Raw genomic sequence first — 26,074 nt, 5'->3', positions numbered from 1 at the left:
CATGCGCGCAGGGGCGGGGCGACGAGCAGTAACCGCGCCCCCTGCACGCGACCCCGGCTAGGAGGGGTCCTTTGCCCCTGGCGCTCCCCTCCCCCACCTCCTCTGCGCTTGCGCAGACGGCACAACCGTTGCCGGGCGCCAGGGCCCTGAGGTGGGATCGTCTGCCGCGGACACCCGCCCCCCGGTTTCAGTCCTGAGGCCCGGTGGGCCCAGGGCGTTCCAGTCGCATGGCGGAGTGGTTCGGACGACGCCCATGAAGTCCTTAGTCCTTCTCGTCGCGCTGTTGCTATGGCCTTCGTCCGTGCCGGCATTTCCGAGTGAGTGACTGCCCCGCGGCGGCGGCGGCGACCCAGGCGACGCACCCGGGGACCTTCCTTCCCAGGCTCAGGGGCCTCCGGAAGCCTGGCCTTTCCTTTTCCCACGGATTTCCTGATCCGCCAAGCCCCACTGCCCAGGGCCCGGCCTACCTGCGCTCAGGCGTGCCTTCTCCCACTTGGCACCTTCTCCGCCCCGGCCTGCACTCGCTGCCGCCAACCTGTGAGCGCAGGGACCGGTCATTGACGCCAGGCGTGACTTAGGGGTGCGGCGTCGGGGCAGATGGGGCTCGCGACGTCTCCACGGTGTTCAGCTCATCTAATCACGGGCCCAAGTTTTCATATCGCTGGCCAGCTGAAAATGACCTTAACACTTTCAAATGTTGTGTTCTGTCGAGCCATGTGAAAAAGTAAGACACCTGGAGACCGTTGTACATCAATAAAGTTTTATTGGAACACAGCCAGCTCCCTCTTCCGGTATTGCCCATGGCTGCTTCCTGTGCTACAAGAGCAGGGTGAATAAAGTAGTTGGCACAGAGCGTGTCCCGACATAGAACTGCTCCAAACGGTTTTCTTGGCTGCAGGCTGTGGTGGAAGCAGATCACCAGGCCTTTTTTCCGTGTCACTGCCACTGGGTGGGTCTCACGGGCCAACCTTTAGGTTAGCATTGTTCAGCCCTTTATAGATAAAGTTTGACCCTTTGATAAAACCTGGAGAGCATGTGGATTCTAGGTAGTTATGGTGGCGTAGTGGTGATGCATTGGACTCTGATCTGAAGGGTCAGCAGTTTGAAGCCACCAGCCTGTTCCTGGGGAGGAAGACGAGGATTCTACTCCCATAAACAGTTATAGCCTTGGAAACTCACAAGAGCAGTTCCACCTTGTGTTGACAACGACTGGATTTTTGATTTGGTGTGGCCCGGTATGTAAATATACAGAGCCACCTTTTGATACACAGGATTGAAAGCCTTCTTTCATCAGAATTATAAATTACTACTTGCAGAGAAGCTTTATGGTCTCTCCCCAGTTGCTGAAAACCAATAAACCAAATTCAGGGATGTGAAGAACTTATTGTATTAACATCATGCAGGTATCTGGCATTCCAAATAGGTCTGTGAGGCTTGTTCATCTAATCTGGCTCCTGTTTATTCTAAAATGTTGTAATGCTGGAGTTTGGTTGAACTAGCTAAAAAAATTTTTTGCATATGTAGAAAAATATATTAGCATAATTGCATCCATATTTCCTAGGACAGAATAGAATTGCCTCATAGTGTTTCCAACACCATGATTGACAGATTTCTCAAAACAGCTGGTGGTTTTGAACTGCCCGTGGTATTCAGTGCTTACTATTATGCAGTGCTTTATTTCAGAATGGTTAGCAGGGTGAGGAAATACCATGGGGACCATGTCCAACCTCCAGGGGCTACAGAAGGAAGAAGAATCAAATTCCACACCAGCCCAAGGCCCATTCCCACAAGGCAGAGGCTAGACATGCTTCCTCTCTGACTTTCTGTACCCTACAGTGACAAGATTCTACTATGCTGGATTCAATAATCTGCTACAACGGTTACACAGAATTCACAGATAATACTTATCCTTGTGGGGGTTATAACGGTTTTATAAAATGATAAGGATACAGTTCTTATGTCTGCAGTGTCTCCTCTCAGCCATGCTGGCCAGCATGTCTCTCTCTGGTCCTTCAGCTCTCAGGCAAGTGCTACAAAGCTTCTTTAGCTCTGATCAATGCCCAAAGTGTCCCATACTCAGCAAGCCAGCCTCCTGCCCAAAGGCATTCAGCTCTACTCATTCTGTGGACTGGGAAGCCAGTTGTTCTGCCTCATTGTCAGTGTTTTGCCCGCTACAGCCTCTGGTGCCTCTTGTTGCCTCTGCTACTTCACACAGGCATCTCACAAATGCTCCTCTACCGACTCTTCTTTATTGATGGTTGTGATATTTTCTTTTCCTGCTTTTGAGATGGCTCACTGGTATACCCAGTGGAATGGCAAAACTGAGTCCTCTATGAATTTATTTCATGCTCCTACCAAGTCACAGGATGGGAATTACAAAGACTGTGGATAGAAGACAATACCAAGTCACTGTACAGGGCTTACTTAAGAAGTGAGGTTTAAGTAAGAAATTAGATTTTTAGAAGAATGTGGTAGTTACATAATCGGATGTCAATTTTAGGATTAAGAGTGAAGGGGTGGAGGTTATCCTGTGAATCAGGTGATAGCCAATGAGGCCTCTTGGTGGGCATGGCCTTCTCCTGAGGATTCTGGGAACTCCTATATTCCTCTTGGAGATGGGAGACACTCTCTTTCTCGACTCACTCACTCCTTGAGAGAGTCTACTGAAAAGACACATGGAGCTCTCTTGATGGCAGCGAGAGCCCTGGACCTGGAGAAGCCACGTGGAGACCCCTGCCAGCACTGAGATGCTTACAACTCCACTGGATCCACAAGACTTCCCACCCACTGGCCTGTGATTGTCCTGCATTTGACATCATTGGATTTGTTTTGTGAGTTTGAAGAGGACTTTATAGATTGGTATTGGATATATGGGCTAATATCTGACTTATGAACTTGATCTGGACTGGGCTGGGATATTTCTCCATATTCAGTTGTTCTTGTGTATATACAGATCTTTTTAATAAACATATGAGTGTCTATGGATTTGTTTCTCTAGCCTACCCAGACTCACACCAGGAAACAGCACAATCTAAATAGTTATGAATAGTAGTGGGAAATGTTCTGGTTAATGGATTCTAGAGAATTAAAATGAGTCTTTTAAAGACTTGCACTTACCATTTTTAACTTCCTTTAACAAAAACCTTTGTAAAAATCTTTTTCCTTGCCTTAAGTGAGCAACATACACTAAATGTTTTAACTTTTCTTTATGGTTGGGGTCATTATTATTACTACCAATTATTGCAATTTAGGAGTTGTAGATCAGTAGGTCACAGTGACTAGCAGACATGGAGCTTTTTGTTGCGGCGACATGAATACTGCCCCACAAAACACTCTGGGACTGCTTGGCAAGAGTCACTGGAGACTCTTGGAACTCGGTGAAATTCCTTCCTCACTCCATAACCTCACGGCCTGTTCTTTTCCTCTGCACCCTTTCCCAGCGCTTGTGGGCAATGAAATGATGCTGCCCAGGGAAAGGAATGTTTGTATGTTGACCACAGAGATGCTAGAAGACATAAGGAAAAGATATACCAGTCTTAGACCCTAGAAGATACTTGAAAATCTATTTCTCTGTTGAAGTATCCCCATATACCTACTGCCACTGACTCAATGCCAACTCATAGTGATCTTATAGAGAAAGGGTAGAACTGAACAGTACATTTAATCTTGTGGAATAAGACTGCTTCATCTTGCTCCTGCAAAATGGCTGGTGGGTTCAATTCACAGACCTTTCAGCCAGTAGCCCAACACTTAACCCGCCATGCCACCAGGACTCCTTTGTGAGCTGAGGGTTGTATCCTCTAATATGTATTTACTCTGTATGTTGAGCAATGCATAAGAGAAGCTGGATTGTATACAGAAGAATGAGGCCTCAGGATTGGAGGAAGGCCTAGTTAATCCGGGTAGACTAGAGAAACAGATCCAGAGACACTCATGTGTATAAGAAAGAGCTTTATATAAAAGAGTACTTGTATTTTAAGAAAACATCCCAGTCCAGATCAAGTCTATAAGTCCAATATTACCCCATATGTCCTTATTAGTCCATAAGTTCTCTTTAAACTTATGCAGCCATGCAGTGATGCTGAATGCAGGAAGATCACAGACCAGTGGGTAGAAAGTCTTGTGTATCCACTGGTGGTGGAAGCATCTCAGCGCTAGAGTGGGTCTCCACGTGGCTTCTCCAGCTCCAGAGCTCTCTGGCTCCATCTACTTGGCTCTATGTGTTTTGTCAGCAGGAAGACGAAGCAGAGAGTGTGGGTCTGGCCTCCAGTGAGCTATTTACCTCCTTCACACCTCCAAAATGAAGTCATCAAACTGTGACCTGATTGACAAGCTAGGCTCCACCACTTCGCCAGTTGACAGGAGATTATATAACTGCCACAAAGGCTTATTAACAACCTGTGGTATGCAAATGACACAACTTTGCTTGCTGAAAGTGAGGACTTGAAGCATTTGCTGACAGAGATCAAGGGTTGAAACTTTCAGTATAGATTATGCTCAGTGTAAAGATAAAAATCTTTACAACTGGCCCAATAGGTAACGTCATGCTCAATAGAGAAAAGGTTAAAGTCAAGGATTTCGTCTTGCTTGAGTCCACAGTCAGTGCTCATGGAAGCAGCAGTCAAGAGATCCAAAGACAAGTTGCATTAGGCAAATCTACTATACAAGACCTCTCTATAGTCTTGAAAAGCAAGAATGTTACTTTGAGAACTAAGGTGTGTGTGCCTAACCCAAATCATGGTAGTTTCAATTGTCTCATACATATGGAAGCTGAACATTTAGTAAAGAAGAAAAAATGTATTTGAATTATGGTGTTGGAGAAGAATATTGGAAGTACCATGGACTGCTAAAAGGACAAACTGATCTGTCTAGGAAGAAATATTGCCAGAGTACTCCTTAGAGGCAAGAATGGAAGGACTTTGTCTTACATGCTTTGGATATGTTGCCAAGAGAGACCAATTCCTAGAGAAGAACATCATGCTTTGCAAAGTGGGTGGGGGGGGCAGCAAAAAAAAATAAAGTGAAGGCCCTCAAGGATTTGGAGTGACAGAGTGGCTGCAACAGTGGACTTGGGCCTAGGGACAATTGTGAGGATGGCACAGGACCAGGCAGTGGTTCATCCTTTTGTGCATGGGTGTCAATCGGTCGGAACTGTGTCTATGGCACCTAACACCACCATCACCGCAATGCTAACGTGGCTGCCTTCTCTTTTCACCACAACTCCCATTCTACTTCTCCAAGTAACTTTAACTCTGCTAATTTTAAAAATAAGTATGGCAAAGAAACCAGCATATCATTGTACTTTATTTAATCACCATGCAGTCTTTATTTTATGTGGGGACAATTTCAAAGTTGCTGGTGAGAGAGTCAAATAAAAAAATCCACCCTCATGTCAAAGATAAGCCAGATAGGTTTTCATAATTCAAAGTAATGTTTGACAGATTTTCTGGATTACTAAAACCATTTTGAAATTATTGTATAACCATCACAGGCATTGTATTAAGTAGCTACCTTTATTGAAAAACTTCAGTCCTTTTATTTTTTATTTATTTTTTTTAACTTCAGTCCTTTTAGTAATTTCTGTGCATTTTTAATGTGTTCAGCCCAAATTGAGTTAGTACCAGTTTAAATTCAGTTGACATGAATGAGACTTGACTGTACAGAAAGCTACACACATCTTTGTGTACATATAGTCTGATGGTGCTAATCAATGCTCTCTTACTGTAGAGTTACATTTATATGCATTCAATTAATAACCTTGTGTCCGATCTTTTCATAATTATAGTTTAGGATATTTTCAAATTTTCAAAAATTTCCTTTAACATAGTTGTACTGTTTAGCTTGTTTTACTTCTTAATAAAAGTTCCTTTTGGTGCACAAGCAAATGTGGTGAAGAAAGCTGATGGTGCCCGGCTATCAAAAGAGATAGTGTCTGGGGTCTTAAAGGCTTGAAGGTGAACAAGCGGCCATCTCGCTCAGAAACAAATAAGCCCACATGGAAGAAGCACACCGGCCAGTGCGATCACGAGGTGCCCAAGGGACCAGATATAAGGCATCATGCAAAAAAAAAAAAAAAAGATATAAGTGTGTGTATGTATGTGTATATATGTGTATATGTATATATGTATGTGTATATATATATTATATTAAATGAAGGGGGAAGTGCAGAGTGGAGACCCAAGGCCCAAGTGTCGGCCAATGGAGATCCCCTCATAGAGGGGCTTAGGAGAGGAGATGGGTTAATTAGGGTGTGAGGTAGTATCGATGAAGAACACAGCTTTCCCCCAGATCCTCGATGCTTCCTCCCCCCAACTACCATGATCCGAATTCTACCTTGCAGGGCTGGATAGGACAGAGGCTGTACACTGGTACATATGAGGGTTGGAGGTACAGGGAATCCAGGGTGGATGATACCTTCAGGACCAAGGGCGTGAGGGACGATGCTGGGAGAGTGGAGGGTGAGTGGGTTGGACAGGGGGAACTGATTACAAGGAGCCACATGTGACCTCTTCCCTGGGAGAGGGACAGCAGAGAAGGGGGGAAAGGAGACCCCGAATAGGGCAAGATATGACAAAATAACGAGGTATAAATTACCAAGGGCATATGAGGGAGGGGGGAAAGGGGAGGGAAGGGGGGGGAAAAAAAGAGGACCTGATGCAAGGGGCTTAAGTGGAGAGCAAATGCCTTGAGAATGATTGGGGCAGGGAATGTATGGATGTGCTTTATACAATTGATGTATGTATATGTATGGATTGTGGTAAGAGTTGTTGGAGTCCCTAATAAAATGTAAAAGAAGAAAAGAGAAAAAAATGATTAGGGCAAAGACTGTACAGATGTGCTTTATACAATTGATGTATGTATATGTATGAACTGTGAAAAGAATTGTATCAGCCCCAATAAATTGTTTAAAAAAAAAAAGTTCCTTTTGTTTAAAAAAACGCTATAGCTTCTAAAATAGTATGAACATCGTAGTTACATATTTAAATAATACTAATTTGGAATATATTATGCAGTTTGGCATTGTAATTTTAAATCCTGTAATATTCATGAGTCTAAAACAACAACAAAAACAGCGCCATCGACTTAATTCCAACTCGCAGTGACCCTCTAGGATAGGATGGAACTGCCCTGTGGGTTTCCAAGACTGGTACAGGATTGTTTAGAACAGATGTCATTACTTCTTAGCTTGATTTTCTAGATTGATATTAGAGTCAATGTTAATCTTTGACCTCTACCTTTGTCATTAGGCTGAAAGTTGTCCTTATGAGAACCATAAAGGGCAAGGAAAATGCTATAACAGGCAACAATTGTTCACACATATCAGCAGTGGAAATGATAGTTATTTTGTTAAAATACATTTTAAAGTAAAATTCACATGGTTTTGGCATTGCACATTTCTATTGTTTCAAGGTTCAATGCTATGGCAGCTGGAGTGGTCTCTTTAGAATATCCCCATGGGGATAATGTATAATGTCCTTCAGTAAAATAATAATGTTGCCTTAAAATGAATCAGGGACATATCTAAATCATAGCTATAGGAATGTATTTTGAGCTTGCACTTAATTAATTCTTACAAGACAGCTCTGCTCAATACTTACCCCCAGAGAAATGATCATGGGTGCGGTAGCAAAGTGTGGTGAAGAAAGCAGCTGGTGCTTGGCTTTCAGAAAGAATAACATGTGGGGTATTAAAGGCTTGTCTAAATGAGGTGTGAGGTAGTTAGTTTATTGTGCCAACCTGGCCGATAAACACATGTGGGGTTAATAGAAGGCCGGAGGCATAAATGGCTCAGTGAGCTTCACCTTTCTAGTTCTCGGGTCTCTTGCTTTGTGATGGTCGGACCAGGGTACTGCTGCCTTAGCCAGTTCCCTGCTTCAGCTTCCTATAAGACATCCCTGAGGAGAAGCCACATGGACCTACCCCAATGCAGCCCTGGGTGCTGATGCAGCCGTGTGGAGACCCCTGCCAGTGCTGAGATGCTTATACATTCACTGATTCAGCTTTCCTGCTGCAGTAGACATCAGGGGGTGTGTTTTGTGAGATGAAGGAGGACTTTGTGGATTGGTGTTGGACATAGGGGTTAATGTTGGACTTGTGGGCTTGGGCAGAACTGAGTTGGGATGTTTTATTGATGTGCACTTACCCTTTATATAAAACTCTCATACCTGAGTTTCTGTGGATTTGTTTCTCGAAGGTACCTAGACTAACATAAGGCGTTAGCTAAATTCTCACAGAAGCACACCAGTATGTGTGAGCCAAGAATTTCACACTGCAAAATCCAAACCCAGAGGAGAGAATGGTGCTAGAGCTTAAATTCTGAACACCACCTTTACGGAAGGCTGTAGATGTCAGTGAAAGCTCAAACCCTATTTGCAGGGTTCCTCATTTGAATGAAACCTCTGGCAAATCCTTTGACTGAGGACCAGAGATGGAAAAGACCTTGTTACCAGACAAAATACACTGCAGGGTGGATTACTGCTTTGTCAATAATCTCACTCTTCATCTAATGTGTTGTTACTCCAGCTTCTTTTAATATTTTATGCTTTGTTATTGATTGAGGTTTTTCTTTGTTTCATTGTGTCATTGTTGTTGGACCATTTGTTTGTATTCTGTCTTGATTTTGTATGATTTTCTGTGCATGAAACCTGGATTAGGTAAACCTTTAGAGACAACAGGATCAAAAATCCAAAGGGACATGGCAGAGGAGTCTGGCAGGAAATGGGAACCTAACCACAATGAGTGCAAAGAATAAGAAATATGCTGGACTAGATTGTGGTGATGGCTGCACAAATCTTATGAATGTGATTGAACACTTAAGATATCTGATACATGACTTGTATGTTGGTGAAATTGTTAAAAATAAGCCAATTATATTCTTTCAAGGATAGAATGTCATTACATAACTTGTTACTGCTTGAGGTAATAAAAAGCACGTCATCAAATATATGAAAATGTCTAGAAGGTGGCCTCTCCTCTGGGGGAGGAGCAGGTAGGCTCACTAGCTTGTCCATTAATGTTTTTAGGAAGAGATTCCTCTCTGTCCTTAGGATGTGTATAAATTAAATAAATATACCTTAATCTCCTGATAATATGAGTATATATAAAATTAGACTTAAGTAATAATTTATCTTACTTCAATATGAATCCAATAATAAGAACTAATTATTTGATAACAATCAATTTTGTAACATTCCAGAAAATACCCAACCTATTTTAGTTAACTACTTTTTTCTGAGACTCAAATGTTAATCCCTCAATCAGTTGGAGTCTCTGTGAATTGCCTTTTATGTTCTTTAAAAGTCATTTTTTTAATTACTAAATACTTTTATTGGGGGCTCATACATCTCTTACCACAATCCATATATTAAACCATTGTGTCAAGCACATTTGTACATATGTTGCAATCATCATTTTCAAAGCATTTTCTTTTTAATTGAGCCCTTGATATCAGCTCCTCATTTCCTTCCTTCCCTCCCCTGCCCTTCCCTCCATCATGAACCCTTGGTGAGTTATAGAATATTATTTTCATATTTTAAATCATCCTCTGTTGCTCTTCACCCATTTTTCTTTGTTTGTCCCTCTGGGAGGGGGTAAATATCATTTTTATTGTAAAAATATACATAAGAAAACATTACCAATTCAACGTTTTTTAGGTGTGCAATTTAGTAATATCAATGACAATAATCATGTATAACTATCACCCATAATTTTTTCCAAATTTCCCATCCCCGTAAATATAAATTCACTACTTCCTAAATCACAATACCCCCCGGGCCTCTACCCTCCTGACCCTGGTAAGCACTAGTAAACTTTGGTCTCTACCTACTTCCCTATTTTTCCTAGTTCATCCAAACGAGATCATATAATCATTGTTATTTTGTAATTGACTTCACTCAGCATAATGTTTCCAGGTTAATTCCTGATGTCGCACATTCAGCATGTCATTTTTATTTATGGCTGAGTAGGTTGTATTGCCTAGAGAAACAAAACCAGTAACACGCATATGTATATGAGAGCACTTTATATCAAGAAGGCATCCTAGACTAGTGCAACTCAAGTTGATGGGGCCACTGCTACCTGGAGCACTCTTTGGGTTTCAGTGCTTGCAGGCCAATCAAGCAGAACTGGGAAGCATGGAGCTCCCAGCCTGGTGTGTGTAGAGTCCCATGGATCCAAGGTCAGTGGGAACAAGGCAGGGACCAACAGCTCCCAGGTTGGCTCCCAAGGCCAGTTGCCCATATGGAGCTGCCTCTGCAGGCAGACACAGTCGTAGCAAGCAGGGCGGGTAAAGGGCAAGAGAGAGAAGTTCTTAGTGTCTCTCTTGTATAAAAAGGTCACACCCACAAGGATGCATCACCTGATTGACAGATACCGTCAAGTTGGCGTAAAATCTCAACACCACATATTCCATTGTTTGTATGTACCAAATTTTGTTTATCCAATCATTTGTTGATGGACATTTAGGTTTCATATTTTTAATTATTGCCCATAGTGTTGCAATGAGCATAGTTAAATATGGGTTTGTGTCTCTGCAGTCACATCTTTTGGGTCTATACCTAGGATTGAAATTACCGTTTATACTCATGTATGAGCTGAGTTTTTCAGCACAAAAAATGTGCTGAAAAACTGGGGTTTGACTTATACACGGATCAGTGGTACCCAAGTGAGGTGTAACTTCTCACTGGCACACCCCCTCTCCCCCCGAGGTGACGGGATAAGCGCCTGTTATCTTGCAGATGATTGTCGTTTCTCCGCTGTTCATTCAAAGCCCTGCTGACACTGACATCTTTACTATATTGAGGCTTCCAATCCACGAGCATGGGATATTCCATTTGTTGAGGTTACTCTTGATTTCTTGTAATCGTGTTATGAAATTTTCCTCATATAAATCTTTTGTTCTTTTAGTCAGGTATATCCCTAGATATTTCCATTTGTGCTTGGCTATTGTGAAGGGGGTACCACATTTTTGATCTCCTCTTCTGTGGTCTTACCTGATGCATATAGCAGTCTGAGGAGAGACCTCTGCTTGTTCATTTTGTATCTTGCCACTCTGCCATATTCATCTATTGCTTCCAGAACTCCCCTTGTGGAGCTTTTGGGATTTTCCACATATAAAATCATCCCTCATCCTTGCTATTGAGGTTTGTTCCCTCCTTTCTTTGGTTAGGTTTGCCAGTGGTCTGTCAATTCTGTTTATCCTTTCAAAGAACTAACTTTTCGCAGCATTAATTTTTCCCATAGTTTTCTTATTTTCCCTTTCCTGAATCTCGGCCCTGATTTTTATTATTTCTTTTATTTTTCTGTTAGTAGGATTGTCCTGTTGACTCTGCTCTAGTTGTTGTAAATTTTGTGCCAGCTTATCAATTATAGGCCTCTCTTCCTTTTTCTTGTGTGCATGTAATGCTATGAAACTTCCTCTGATAATTGCCTTCACTGGTTCTCATAAATTTTGGTACATCACGTTCTCATTCTTGTTGGTTTCTAGAAATTTCCTAATTTTATCTGATCTGGGCCAGTGCTCACTCTTTTTGCAATAAAGAGTTATTCATCCTCCAATTGTTTGCTCTTGTTTTCTTCATCTTCCGTTTGATGGTTTCTAGACTTATGGCACAGTGGTCAGAAAGAAAGTTGTGTATGATATCAATGTGCTTAAATGTATAGAGATCTTCTTTATGCCCCAGCATGTAGTCTATCTTTTAATATGTGCCATGTGGGCTTTAAAAGAATATGAATTTTTTTATATTTGGATAAAAAGCTCTGTAAATATCGTTCGGGGAATATATGTTTAAAACGCTTAGTTGTTCTTTGTCTATGGTTCCCTTAAGCATTATATAGTGTCCCTCCTTATTTCTTTTCTTTTTTTATATATTGAAAAAGTTTATATTTAGCATTAGCCAGCTGGGTTCACTTTAGATTATTCCAATTTTGTTGGCAACATCTAAAGTGTCATAGTAAGGAGCCAGTCGAACATATGCCTTCTTCTCCCCGTCAGGCCTGATCAAGGTGTTGACCTTTGCTACGTCAATGTCATAGAGCTTCTTCACAGCCTGTTTGATCTGGTGTTTGTTGGCTTTGACATCCACAATGAACACAAGTGTGTTGTTCTCTTCGATCTTCTTCATGGCAGACTCTGTAGTCAAGGGGAACTTGATGATGGCATAATGGTCCAACTTATTTCTCCTGGGGGTGCTCTTCCGAGGGTATTTGGGCTGCCTTCTTAGTCTCAAGGTCTTGGGCCGCTGGAAGGTTGGTGACGTAAGGATCTTCTTTTTTATGGGGGGGGGGGGGTGCTGTGGACGCCTTTCAGCACGGCCTTCTTGGCTTTTAAAGCCTTTGCTTTGGCTTTTGTTTTGGGAGGGGCAGGAGCTTCCTTCTTCGCCTTCGGCGCCATCTTCGTGAAAAGGCCCTCCTTATTTCTTTTCAAGGTTTGCACTTCGAAGTCAATTTTATCTGAGATTAGGATTGTAACCCCTTCATTTTTTAATTGCTGTTTGCTTGGTATGCCTTTCTCCAGCCATTGGTTCTCAGTCTATTTTTGTCTGTAGTCTTGAAATGTGTCTCCTGCAGGCAGCAGATTGATGGGCTGTGTTTCCTAAGCCAGGCTGCTAGCCTCAGTCTTTTAATCCCTGAGTTCAGTCCATTGATATTCAGGTTTATCATCTCCATCTATGGACTCTGTGATGTCATCTTATACCTTTTGTATTGGGTGTTTTTCTACCTCCATTTATTATCAGTGAGTTGTGCATTTGTGTGTGTTTCATCCTTGACTTCTTTCCACCCTACAGTCAATGCTATTGCGGGGGCTGTTTTCTCTTTTTTACCCTCTGGGTGAGGTTGTTCTATGTGGCAGCCTCTTATTTACACTTGGTAGTGCTGTTCTTCTGCCCATATTGGGATGGTAAGGATCTTTTGTAGGGCTGGATTTCTTCTAACGTATTCTTTGAGTTTTTTCTTGTCTGGGAGACTCTTCTCTATCTAACTTGATAGATAATTTTGCTGGGTAGAGTATTCTTGGGTTTGTGTTATTTTCCTTCAATTTTTGGAATATGTTACTCCACTCTCTCCTCTTCTTCACAGTGTCCACTAATAGGTCTGAGCATATTCTTATTTGGGAGCCTTTATAAGTGATTGCTTGTTTTTCCCTAGGTGCTTTCATTATTTTCTCCTTTTCCTCAAAGTTGGATAGTTTATTCTGTGCCTTGGTGACTTCATCTTGGGATTCAGTCTAGTTGGTGCTCTATCAGCCTCCTGAATGGCTTCCTGATTTTCATTCATTACCTGGTGACTTTTCCTCTGAGAATTCTCTCACTATTGTTGCAGATGGCTTTTTTGTTATTTTCCTCTGGTAATCCAATTATCCTGATATTGAACCTCTTCATAGCATCAGACATAGCTCTTAGGTTGTCTTCAGCTTCTCTGATGATCTTATTAGATTTTTGTTCATGTTGGCTAAAGTCTGCTTGGCTGTCTTATAGGTCACTGGTGTGATTCCCTTCCTCCTCCAGTCGATTGGAAAAGTCTGTGAGTCTGCTACTGTTTTTTGTTATCTTGTCCCTAAGTTCTTGTATTTCCCTTTGGTGTATGGACTTAATCTCCTCTATCATTTTATCCTTTCTCTGTATTGTTTACCTCATATCCTGCTTGACGCCAAGCAGAATTTTGAAAAAAATTTTCTGTGGCAAATTGATGTCTGCTTCTTCTATGCACGTTGATAGATTCAGGACATCTTCAGCCACTGCCTTTTGTGTCTCCTGTTTTCTTGTTGAGGTCATTGGGGCTGATTGCTGTTTGCATTGCATTGTTTTAGAAGATCCAGGTGCCATTTTCCAGGGAGTCAAAGAGCACTGGCTTTCTGGACAACTCATAGGAATGCTTCTTCGAACTGCCTGCAGGTAATTTCACTATGCAATTGGCCTATCACTTTATCCTCCTGTGGCTTCACTCTTCCTAGTCAACCAATATTCTGTTGTTTGGAGGGCAAGTTGGATGGTCCTCTCAGGGGACACTGGTTAGGGTGTTGTACACCCTTAAGGATGGTGCTTCACTGGGTGATCTCACAAGAAGCCATAATGGTGTGACCTACAACAGCTTGGGGCACCACAGAGGGTATGTGGGGGTGCCCACTGCAACGGGAGTGCCACAGAAAGCTGGTGGGTTTCCTGCTTTGGTGTAGAGACCCTCGAATGGTGGGCAGAATTTCCCTGGTCAGGTAGATTGCTGCGGAGGTTGTGTGTAGAGGATCCCGCAGTAGTGTGGAATGTTGGCGAGTGTTAGCTGAGCTGCCTTAGGCCATGTTAGGCACTACAGCAGGTGGGAGGAAAGTCCCTCAGTCACGTGGACCACAGAGGAAGGATATAGGCTCCTCCAGCCACACAGGCAAGATTTACCCCAAAGAAGGTGGGTGGGATTTCTCAGCCAAGTGTCAAGCACTGCAGTGTGTTGGCTGGTGGAATTTCCCCAGAAGAAGTTGAGCAGGATATCCCCAGCCTTGGGGTATGCTGCAGAGGATGTAGTGCTTCCAGCTGGGTAGAGGGCAGGCAAAAATGCCTTAGACAAAATGGAGTGGTCTGGAGGCCAGCAGTGACATGAGAGAAAAGGGAAGAGAAAAAGAAAAGAAAAAATTAAGCCTGCTGAGGCTGTGGGGGGATAGAGAGAAGTGAGGGAAACAAAAGTAACAATATAGCTGAGCCCCAATCACTGACCATGGGGCTGGGGGATTTAATCCCTGCCCTGAGGTGGTGGCAAGTTGTGGCTGTGTGAGATAAAGCCCTCTGCCGGCCCCAATGATCCCGGTTCTGTCCAAGACTGCGGCAGGGCTAAGGTCAAACCTTAGCCGACCTCCACTTTGGTAATCCCAAAGCCTCCAGACCCACAAAATCTAGTGGATCTCTGCCTGCTTATCTTTATGATGCTCCTCTTATAACCTGGCAGGGTGGTATTTCCCTGTTAGTAGCTCTCCTGGGCTGATTTCTGCGGAGTCCCTCTGGTATATGTTAGTCAGTCACCATCTTCCCAGAAGTCCCGTCATCTAAACATCTTATTGTGTTGAATTTTCTTGTCCAAGAGCATGGTTTATGTTTCCATTTGTCAAGTTTACTTTGTGTTTTTCACATAAAAAGACTTTATTATATTCCTGTATCAGTTTTTAGTGACTGCTATAAAATTTTACCACAGACTTGATGACTTAGAGCAATAGAATTTATTCTCACAGAGTGCTGGAGCCAGACGTTCAATATCAGTTCCACTGAGCAATAATCACTGTGTTGGCAGGGCCGTGCACTCTGGAAGATCACGCGGAGAATGTGTTCCTTCTATCCTCCTATGGCTGCCTGTATTCCTTGATTTGTGGCTGCATCGCCCCATTCTCTGCCCCCAGGCTCACCTTTGCCACCCCCTCTTCTGTGTTTAGATCAAATTTCTCTCTCTCTCTGTCCTTAAGAATATTTGTGATTGGATTTGGGACCCACCTGGATAATCCAGGATGATCTCCTCATGTCAAGATTTTTAATTTAATCACATCCGGACCACCCCTTTTCCTCAGAAGGTAACACTTACCTATTACCATTGAATACCTTCAGAAAACTGTTAAACAGAAAATTGTTCATATTAAGAAAAATTTTCAGTTTCAAAAATTAGGATTATTGCTGATGACAGCCCTTTCTCTACTGGGATCTCTCATTGGTGTTTTCCGTGTGAACACACATAATCTACAGTGTATCTTCTGGTAAAATAATCATAACAGGAAGTCCCCAAGAGCAGCTGTTCACCAGACGTGGCGTTTTCTTGCTGAGATACTCACAGAAGCAGTTCTCCAGGCTTTTCTTCCACGGAGCCACTAGGTCGCTTCGCATCCCCATCCTTCAGGTATGTGACCACGGGAAAGCCACTTGCTCCATCCAGGCTTGTATGGAGGTATTAGATATCTTTATCTTATTCCTTACTTTAACAGAAAAGCCTCTAGTTTTTCCTACTAAATAAGAAGCAAAACATATTTTTCCCTAAAGTTTATATTTTGTTGTTGAGAATATACAATGCAAAACATCCACTAAGTCAAAGGTTTCCACAATTCAGCGACACTAATTATATCCTTCCAGTTGTTCAGCCAGTCTCAGTCCTCTTCTGAGTTGTTTGCAGTTGTTCATGGCCCCCTAGGGCTCCTGTCTGATGTTTAAGTTACTGTTGTCAGTTTGAACCCATATAGATCTTGAAAGAGCATAATGCTCAAGGCAGAGCTTGCTAGTTTAATGTTCAAGGCAGACCTTACTAGTTAAGCTAAACTGTTTGATTTTAAGACAACATTAGGTGATATCTTTGGTCTAAGGGTCACAAATTATCTCAGAGCAATAGTTTCAGGTTTTGCCACTCTCTGTGGCCCCAGAAAGTCAAGAGTACATGAAAATTTTAAATTCTGTTCTGCATATTCTCCCTCGTGATCTGGATTCTCCAGTGGAATCTTTGAACAAAATGTTTGTTAGGGTAGCTAGACACATCCAGTTCTCCCAGCCCCATAGCAAAGGAGGCAGTTGTCCCTGGAGGCAATTACCACACATCCCATATCCTTCTTCTAGTGCTGACTTTCCTTCTTCTTTTGCTCCATGTAAATGGAAACCAGTTGTTATAGGCAGTGTCGGGTTTTCCATTAAACACGTGTAGTAAATAATTTCACATTTTTACAACCTCTCAACTATCACACTCTCAAAGATCTTGCTTCTAGGTATGGCTGACATCTCCTAACTCTCTCCCAACTCCATAGCACCTTCCTATATAGAATCAAAGCTTCTTAAAATTTACAGTCCCTGGCAAGGATGGAGTACTCAGTGAACAAGGTAAGCACAGGCTTACTTACTGTTTTGTGGTTGTACGTTGGAGACACGTAAAACTCTTCATTACCAACTAGTAAATTGTTGGTAGGTGCTAACAAACTGCCCAGGCCTGTGCCATCTTCACAATCCTGCCTATAGTTCTGCCCATTGTTGCAGCCACTGTGTCAGCACATCTCATTGAGCACCCTCCTCGTTTTCCTTCATCTGTTATACCAAGTATGGCGTCCTTCTCCAGGAATTGGTCCCTCCTGATGGCATGTCCAAGACTTGTTCACACTTCTGGAATTCCATGGTATATTTAATATTATTTGCCACCATTATAACTTAAAGGCATACCCCACCTTTTTTTCATTGCCCAGCTTTCGCATGTATATGAGATGGTTGAAAAATTGCATAGCTTGGATTAGGCAAACAAATCTCCAAAGTGACATTTTCATTTTTTTTAACACTTTAAAGAGGTCTCTTTTTTGGGGGAGTGGGGAGCACATTTTCCCAGTGTAAGGTGTTGCTTGCTTTCTTGACTGCTACTTCCATGGGTATTAATGGTAGAGTGAACTAAAATTAAGTCCTTAACTACTTCAATCTTTGTTCCTTTTATCATGATACTGCTTATTGATCCAGTTGTGAGGATCTTTGTTTTCTTTATATTGATGTGTAACCCACATGGAAAGCAGTAGTCATTGATTTTCATCACTAAGTGCTTTGAGTCTCCTTGCTTTCAGCAAGCAAAGTTGTGTCATCTGCATATCACAGGTTATTAATGAGCCTTTGTCCAATACTGCCAAGGCTTTCCTAGAGTTCAGCTTCTTGGATTATTTGCCCAACATACAATATGGTAAAGCGTACAAAGTTGATGCACACTGTTCCAGATTTTAAAACACATAGTATCCCCTCATCTATTTGAATGTCTTCCTTTTGGACTATGTACAATTTCTGCATGAGCATAACTTTTAAGTGTTATGGAATTCCCACTTTTTCACTATTATCCTTAATTTTTCATTATACACATAGTCATATTCCTTTGAATAGTCAATGAAACATAGATAAACATCTTTCTGATAGTCTCTGCTTTCCAAGATCCATCTGGCATCAACAATTTCCCTTGTTCCGCATCCTTTTCTGAATCTAGCTTGAATTTTTGGCGGGGCCCTGCTGCTGTAATGCTGCTACCATTTTGCAATTGTCTTCAGCAAACTTTTGCTGGCGTGTGATAGTAATGATGTTACTTGATAATTAGTACATTCTGTCGGATCACCTTTTTTTTTGGAATGGACATAGATATACACCTCTGGCCAGGTAACCTTTCCAAAGTTCTTGGCTTAGATGGGTGAGTGTGTCCAGTGATGCATCAGTTTACTGACTGCCTCTTATCCTGAGGGCCTGGTCTCCTGATATTCTATCAGAAAATGACTCACTAGCTAATATTCCAAAAAGGAACCATCCTCTTCTTCTTTCCTAGCCAGTCTCGGTTGGAAGCTCTGCTGAAACCTGCCCACCGTGGATAACCCTGCTACTGTTTGAAATGCTGGTGGCATAGCTTTGGGTATCACAGCAACATGCTGACAAATGAGTGGTAGAAATTAATAAGCACACTCAAATGAAGCCCCTACTCACCTTGTTCACTGGGTCATGCACCTCTCATTGAGTTTGAATGGCTTTTGGCAAGTTTTTAAGACATAAGGCACTAGCAAAGAACCAGCCAGTAGATAAACACGTTATGAGGGCCACTAACCGAGAACAATTAAGCACATTAAGAAGTCCACTAACTGAGATGTCCCTTGAAACAAGGACTCTAAACCTCTAAACCAAGAAACCAGTTCCCATGATGTGTTTTATTATAGTCAGTAGCTACCATGGTGGTTTTTTTGCATTGTAAATATATCACACATCTTTTGCCAATTCAACTTTTTACAGGTATACAACTTATTGACAGCAATTATCATAACTGACTGCAACCCAAGACTTAATCAATGTGATTTTCCCATCACTGTCAATTCTCTTTCCTCCCCTCCGCCCCTCCATTGCTAACTGCTAATAAATTTTGTTATCTATACTTTTGCCTTTTCTTGTCTTTTTTATATAAATATTGTAAAGTCTTATCATATTCGTTCTCTTGTAATTGATTTATTTTACTTATAATATCTTTTAGCTTCATCTATGTTATGTAGCATCTAGCTAAACATAATTTCCCATACTGGCTGGATAGTATTCCATTGTATGTACCACATTCTGTTTTATTTCTTCATTTGTTGAAGGGCATTTAGGTCATTTTGACGTTTTGGCTATTGTGGATTGTGCTGTAATGAGCATTGGTCCTGAAATGTATACTTTTAATGGGAAATGTAAATAGTTAACTTTCTCTAGAATAATATGTAGTGCTTTAAAGTGTTAGCTACCTAATTTATTTCACTCTGTGAGATAAAAGGTCAGATATAGTATCTTAATTTTATAGTTAGGCAAATGTTCAGAGAAATGATATAATTATTTAAGGTCATGCTGCTAGAAAGTCACAGAGCTATTACCAGAATGAAAGATTTCCTTCTCAGTGTACAAAGCTATATATTTTAATATTTTTCTTTGAGAAAAGTCTAGATTCAGAACAATGCATTTTAGAAATAAAAATATAGTTGAATAAGTTATCTTCTCTTTAAAAATGTGACTTTCAGTAGTTTAGTGTTTTAGGCAATTCTTTCTTTTCTTAATTTAGAATACAACAGTATAGATGACTCTAAAAATTCCTTAATTGCAAGCTTCCATCTCATTCTTATTTCCACTTTTCAGAGACAACCACCACAGGAGTTCGGTGTGTTACCCACCCTTCCAGTCCATTCAACAAACAAATAGCAGCAGCAACAAAACACGGCATAGCCTTGAAATTCCCTCTCCCTCTCCCTCGCTCTCTCTCTCTCTCTCTCTCTCTCTCTCTCTGTGTGTGTGTGTGTCTCCATCTCTCTCACTCACTCTCTGTGTCTCTGTGTCTCTCTCCATGTCTCTGTCTCTCTCTCTGTGTGTGTCTCTGTCTCACTCTCTCTCTCTGTTTCTGTCTCTCTCATGCTCTCTCTGTGTCTCCATCTCTCTCACTCTCTCCGTGTCTCTGTCTCTCTCTGTGTGTCTCTCTCACTCTCTCTGTGTGTCTCTGTCTCTCTCACTCTCTCTCTGTGTCTCTCTCTCACTCTCTGTGTCTCTGTCTCTCTCACTCTCTCTCTGTGTCTCTGTCTCTCTCACTCTCTCTACACACACGCACACACAAATATATGATGCTTTGTGAGTTTTAAAAATATTATTAATTTTTGAGTTAAAATATTATTAAAAGGATCATACTGAACACTTTATAGTATGTATCTGCCTTTTCCATCCATTTCTATCATACAGATCTTGGAATATGCAAGGCTTTTGTTAGCATGACAGAAAATACATAGTTTAGTTTAAAAATCTAGTGTTCCACAAAAGTCTAGATTCTTTCCATTATTGTCTTGCCAAGTGAAACTGTTCTCACTAAGAATTTGCTTTTTCTGAAGTTAGCAATATGCTTTAAAATTTTATTGTATTTTCATTTGATTATTCCAAAATTACAACAAAATAGTTGTAGAGATGAGGAACATGTTGTGAATATTAGCGCTTGCCAAAAAGTCAAATAAGAATACCTCCTGACAAGGGAACAGCAAGTGATCCAGATTGGTGGTGAGAGTGTAGGAGGCCTGGTAGGGCATGATCAAGGGTAATGTAACCAAGAGGAATTACTGATCCCAAATGAAGACTGAGCATGATAGTTGGACAAGAGGAAAGTCAAAGGAAATAGAGGAAAGAGCTAGGAGGCAAATGGCATTTATAGAGGTTTAAATAAAGGCATGTACATATGCAAATATATTTATATATGAGGATGGGGAAATGGATCTATGTGTATATATTTATAGGTTTAGTATTGAAGTAGCAGAAGGACATTGGACCTCCACTCAAGTACTCCCTCAATGCAAGAATACTTTCTTCTATTAAATTGGCATTCTATGATGCTAACCTTCCTGACACAACTGCAGAAGACGAAGCGGGTGAATAAGCAAATGTGGTGAAGAAAGCTGATGGTGCCCAGCTATCAGAAGATATATCATCTGGGGTCTTAAAGGCTTGAAGGTAAACAAGTGGCCATCTGGCTCAGAAGCAACAAAGCCCAAATGGAAGAAGCACACCAGCCTGTGTGATCACAAGGTGCCAAAGGGATCAGTTATCAGGCATCAAAACAAAAAAATCATATCATTGTGTGCTTATCTCCATGAAACAATCACTGAAGACAAATGAATGCATAAGCAAATGTGGCAAAGAAAGCTGATGGCACCCAACTATCAAAAGATAGATATAGCATCTGGCATGTTAGAGGCTTGAAGGTAAACAAGCAGCCATCTAGCTCAGAAGCAACAAAGCCCACATGGAAGAAGCACACCAGCCTGTGTGATCACAAGGTGTCAAAGGGATCAGGTATCAGGCATCAAAGAACAAAAAACATATCATTGTGAATGAGGGGGAGAGTGCGGAGTGGAAACCCAAAGCCCATTTTTAGGTCACTGGACATCCCCTTACACAAGGGTCTCTGGGAGGAGACGAGCCAGTCAGGATGCGATGTAGCAACGATGAAACATACAACTTTCCTCTAGTTCCTAAATTTTTTCTCCTCCTCCACTATCGCGTTCCTAATTCTACTTTACAAATCTGGCTAGATCAGAGAATGTACACTGGTACAGATAGGAACTGGAAACGCAGGGAATCCAGGGCAGATGATCCCTCAGAACCAGTGGTGTGGGTGGTGATACTGGGAGGTAGACGGAGGATAGTTTGGAAGAGGGGAACCGATGACAAGGATCTACGTGGGACTTCCTCCCTGGGGGATGGACAACAGAAAAGTGGGTGTAGGGAGACGTCAGACAGGGCAAGATATGACAAAATAATAATTTATAAATTATCAAGGGTTCATGAGGGAGCGGGGAGTAGGGAGGGAGGAGAAAAATGAGGAGCTGATGCCAGGGGCTTGTGTGGAGAGCAAATGCTTTGAGAATGATGAGGGCAATGAATGTACAAATGTGCTTTACACAATTGATGTGTGTATGAATTGTGATAAGAGTTGTATGAGCCCCTAATAAAACGATTTTTAAAATACCTCCTGAATAGGAAGTGTGTTATTTTGTTTAGCTTGCAGAGCTGGTTCTGGTAGGAACTATGCAGGATAGATGTGCCAAAAGAAAAAGCCTCACTTGGATTAAGTCAAGTTGGATCCATGATAATGGAAGCTAGTACATAGCAAGCAAATCTATTTAAAAAATCCGAGCACTGAAAATCCTGGCTTATGGGTCAGGGAGTTGGACATCTCATTCAATAACCTTTGTTGTTTTCCACCTTGGAAACGAGACCTGCAAAACATCAGTGAAAGAGAAGTGTGTTTTATTTATAACATCATTCATGGACCATACATTTAATGAACTGACCCCTAAAGTGATAGCTGAAACTTCTCTGGTGAGAGGTAAGATGTTAGCTGGTATTGAAGATTTCCACCGGCCTGATATGACTGATGGGCGGGACTTTCCCCATCCTGTCCCTATGGCCTCTGCTGGAACTACTGAATTTGGTGGTTGCAGCCAATTGCAGACAACAGCAGTCACTGAGTCCTCTCTCCTCATGGCAATCCCACCTGCTGCAGAGAACTGTGTTCCACAGGCATAAGGTCTCATGGAAGCAGGCCCCCAGGTATCTACATATGGGCAAGACTGACTGAATTCCGGTATAATTTTAGTTACAAGAACAGTTGAACAGTTATGACCTAAAGCAGTGGTTCTCAACCTTCCTAATGTCGCGACCCTTTTAATACAGTTCCTCATGTTGTGGTGACCCCCAACCATAAAAATTATTTTTGTTGCTACTTCATAACTGTCATTTTGCTGCTGTTAAGAAAGGGTTGTTCGACCCTCAAAGGGGTTGAGACCCACAGGTTGAGAACTGCTGGCCTAAAGGCTGCAGTTGGGCCTCTGCTGGGTTGGAAGCACTGGTATACTGGTAAATGTTTAACAGCCAACTTTTTGGGAGGACGGGTCCAGTCCTGATTTGTAACATTTGTCCATTTACACAGTACAAATACTCTCCCATGGTCGAGTTCAGGCTACCACCTTGACCTCCCTGAAAGGTGAAAGCAATGCACAGTCACGTACCACTGTATAGTAAGTATTTCCCCCATACAGGAGCGGTACATACAAATAGCCTCAAACGCAGAAGAAGTAGGAAAACAATGAGTGAAATAAAAATAAGTGAGTTTTCAGTGTTTATTAATATAAAATATTTAATTAAAATCATACTTTTTATTCTTAATAACACCTGCACTTAGCATTTGGCTCAAAATAACTTTCCCTAAAAATTAAACAACTGCTTCTGTGAGCCAGTGCACTCCAGCATCACTGGCCTGGAGGACAATAGAATTTTAGTTTACTAAGTTGCTTGCTGAATCATAATTTATATGGGAGAGTAAAACAAAAAATACAGAGAATTATGTTAATACACTCTGGCTCACCTATTTTAAAATGAACCTGAGAAAATAATTTTCTTTGAATAAGTGAGAGGTGACTCACCTCTTTTTCCCTTAGTACTTTATCTCAACCTTGAAGTGATAGCTTATGAAGTAAATTTATGCCAGTAGATTTCTGCCCGTGTCACAGATAATAATAAATGCTACTTACTGTTTATTTGATTTTTTTCCCCTCAAGGCATAACTGTGACTTCTGATGAAGAAAAAAACCTGAATCATTATGTACAAGATTTACAGAACCTCCTACTAAGTGTTCCCACGAAGGGGGAGACAGGCCATGAGACAAAAACAAAGGCTACCAGCAGTGTCACTCCTACAGGCACGAAGGCGATAAGGTACGAGGAGCTGTCCACTGACAAAGATGTTCTACTCAATCCCATCAGGGAAGTCACGACGCCGGTCCCTCACCAGGGGATCACAATGGAAGACGAGAGGAGAAAACGTACGAAACGTACAGCATTCTGGTCCATCAAACCCAACAATATTTCTGTTGTTTTACGTACAAAAGAACCTTATATTGAAAAAGAAGAAGAACCTGATGTGATTGTAAGAACAACTGAAAACACAACGCCATTGTCACGTGCCCCTGATTTAAGTAAGGCTCCACAAGTCACCTCACCCACATCACCTCCGCCCACTACTCGAGAAAGCAGTGACTTGAGAGACTCCACGGAGCTGGAAGACGTTCCTCAGCTCTCGGGGGAAAATCTGGAGGGAATAACGTTTGGAAAACACACGCAGACTTTGAATAATGATGACATTTTGAGAAAAATTTCAGATATTCATTCACAGGTGCAGCAGGCACCTCATGGGGACAACCTCAATGAAGAATCTCGAGAGGACATCCGCGCCTCCAAAGAAGACCTGAGACGAAGCATTGCTTTAGCAGCAGCCGCTGAACAGAAGTTGACTAAAATGTCGGAGTCCCAGATCTTACCACTAGGACAAACTGGTAACGAAATCGGTAACATTGAATCTGTTATTAACATGTTGTATAATTCTAGAGATAAATTGCCTGAATATTTTGATATTAAATATGTGCCGCCAGAGATGAGAGAAAAAACGAATACAGTATTCAGTGGATTGAAGAAAATATTATGTGTAGGTGGAGAAGAAGCTCAAAGCCTTGTTCGGAGGTTAATAAAGATTAGTATGAAACTTCTAAGGCTACTTAATATTCCAGGACTTAAATGAATTGTGCATTCATTCCTAGGAGAAATAAGCATATTACTGATTTCAAACGATGTGTAAGAATATCTTCTCTTGCAATTCAGTTTGCTAACACATTTCCATGTCATTGTTATAAAAAGTTTTCATATGCACCAAAACTCTATTTAAAATAAAATAAAATAAAATTTTGTTCAGGAGTTTGTAGTGTTTTCTCATTAATTAAGTTTTAAAGCCTGTGAAGATTTAATTTCTGTTTAAGCTTTGATTTTAAATAGTTGCCTAGACATGTGAAGTTCTGGGTGACTCTGTGTTCTCCAGCCGAATGGAGGACTTGGGGCTCTGCACTACATTATTTGGCTATAAGGCTGCTTCATTTGAAAGGCATTAATAAAGATCCCTACTCTTTCTTTGTTAAGTGCTTTTGGAGCATCAATGAGACTGTAGAACCGTATCCCTTTTTGTTTGTTTTTAGGAATTTCTGTATATAAGGTTATATCTTCTACAAATAGAGTTTTGATCAAGTCATTTTAAAAACTCCCAACAAAATTATCCAGGCCCCGAGAGACTCACTGGTGAATTCTCCCAAACATTCATAGAACGAGTGGCATCAATTCTATTCAAACTATTCCAGAGGATGGAAAAGAGTGGACTGTTCCTGATTAACTTTATAAGAATGAATATATAACCTTGATATTCAAGTCAGATATAAAAAGAAAATTATAGAAAAATATCCATCAAGAACATAGCACAAAAGTTTCTCCCAATCCTTTGATTTTTATTCTATTTTTAGTCTTTGTGTCTAAGGTGTGTCTCTTGTAGACAACATATTGATATGTCTTTTCTGTACCTTTTCCATCCATCATTTGACTTTATTTTATTGATGTTTATTAGCAAATCAAAATTTATTATTAATTTTTGATACAGTTCAACATACTCTTTTGGGTAGTGACTGCACAATGTTTACCATTTATTTATTTACCAGGCTAAGCACTGAAACCTCCAAATTATTGATTTTTATGCTGTACTTTCTTGGCGATGGCGGGTGGCTCCTCTTTCTGAGTACCTAGAGTGGTCCTTTTAGTCTAGGCTCTTGTTATCATTTACGGTTCTTCTACTCTTTGAAGTACATTAAAAAAAATTAGTTAACTTGCAATGACAGAGAGTTGAGAACATAAGTAATTAGCACTTTGATGCTCAGACAGAATGAACAGTCCCAAATCATGGGATCAAAGCTTGGTCCTGGGTACCCCTCAAGACATCATTGGTGGTCATATTCAGTTAGAGGATACATACATTGGTGGGGGGGGGGCAACCAGATGACATCACTTATATGTTGTTATCCTTTCATAAACATCTGCAACAAGTGACAGAAAACACCAGGATGTACAGTGTAGTCGTCTGAGGAAAAGAAATTACATGATCTGCTTAGGACAGGATGCTACAGAAACACTGGAGTTGGAGGAGCTGGAGGAGAGAGAAGGACTTCTTTCACACGGAGGCACACATACATCATCAAAGCTCA

At 41.4% G+C, this 26,074-nt stretch overlaps 1 protein-coding gene across 1 annotated transcript; it reads left to right on the top strand.

Annotated features, from left to right (window-relative positions):
• Window positions 1-69: 69 nt before the first annotated feature.
• SPESP1 (sperm equatorial segment protein 1) lies at window positions 70-24,726 on the top strand. Its single transcript, XM_075535601.1, has 2 exons — window positions 70-317; window positions 23,561-24,726. Exons 1-2 carry the CDS (start codon window positions 254-256, stop codon window positions 24,574-24,576), a joined length of 1,080 nt encoding a protein of 359 aa, XP_075391716.1. The 5' UTR covers window positions 70-253; the 3' UTR covers window positions 24,577-24,726.
• Window positions 24,727-26,074: the final 1,348 nt, after the last annotated feature.

The sequence above is a fragment of the Tenrec ecaudatus genome, chromosome 17 (assembly GCF_050624435.1).
Source record: "Tenrec ecaudatus isolate mTenEca1 chromosome 17, mTenEca1.hap1, whole genome shotgun sequence".
Lineage (NCBI taxonomy): Eukaryota > Metazoa > Chordata > Mammalia > Afrosoricida > Tenrecidae > Tenrec > Tenrec ecaudatus.
The sequence above is the reverse complement of the archived record's forward strand: the minus strand, read 5'-3'. Positions and strand labels throughout refer to the sequence as shown.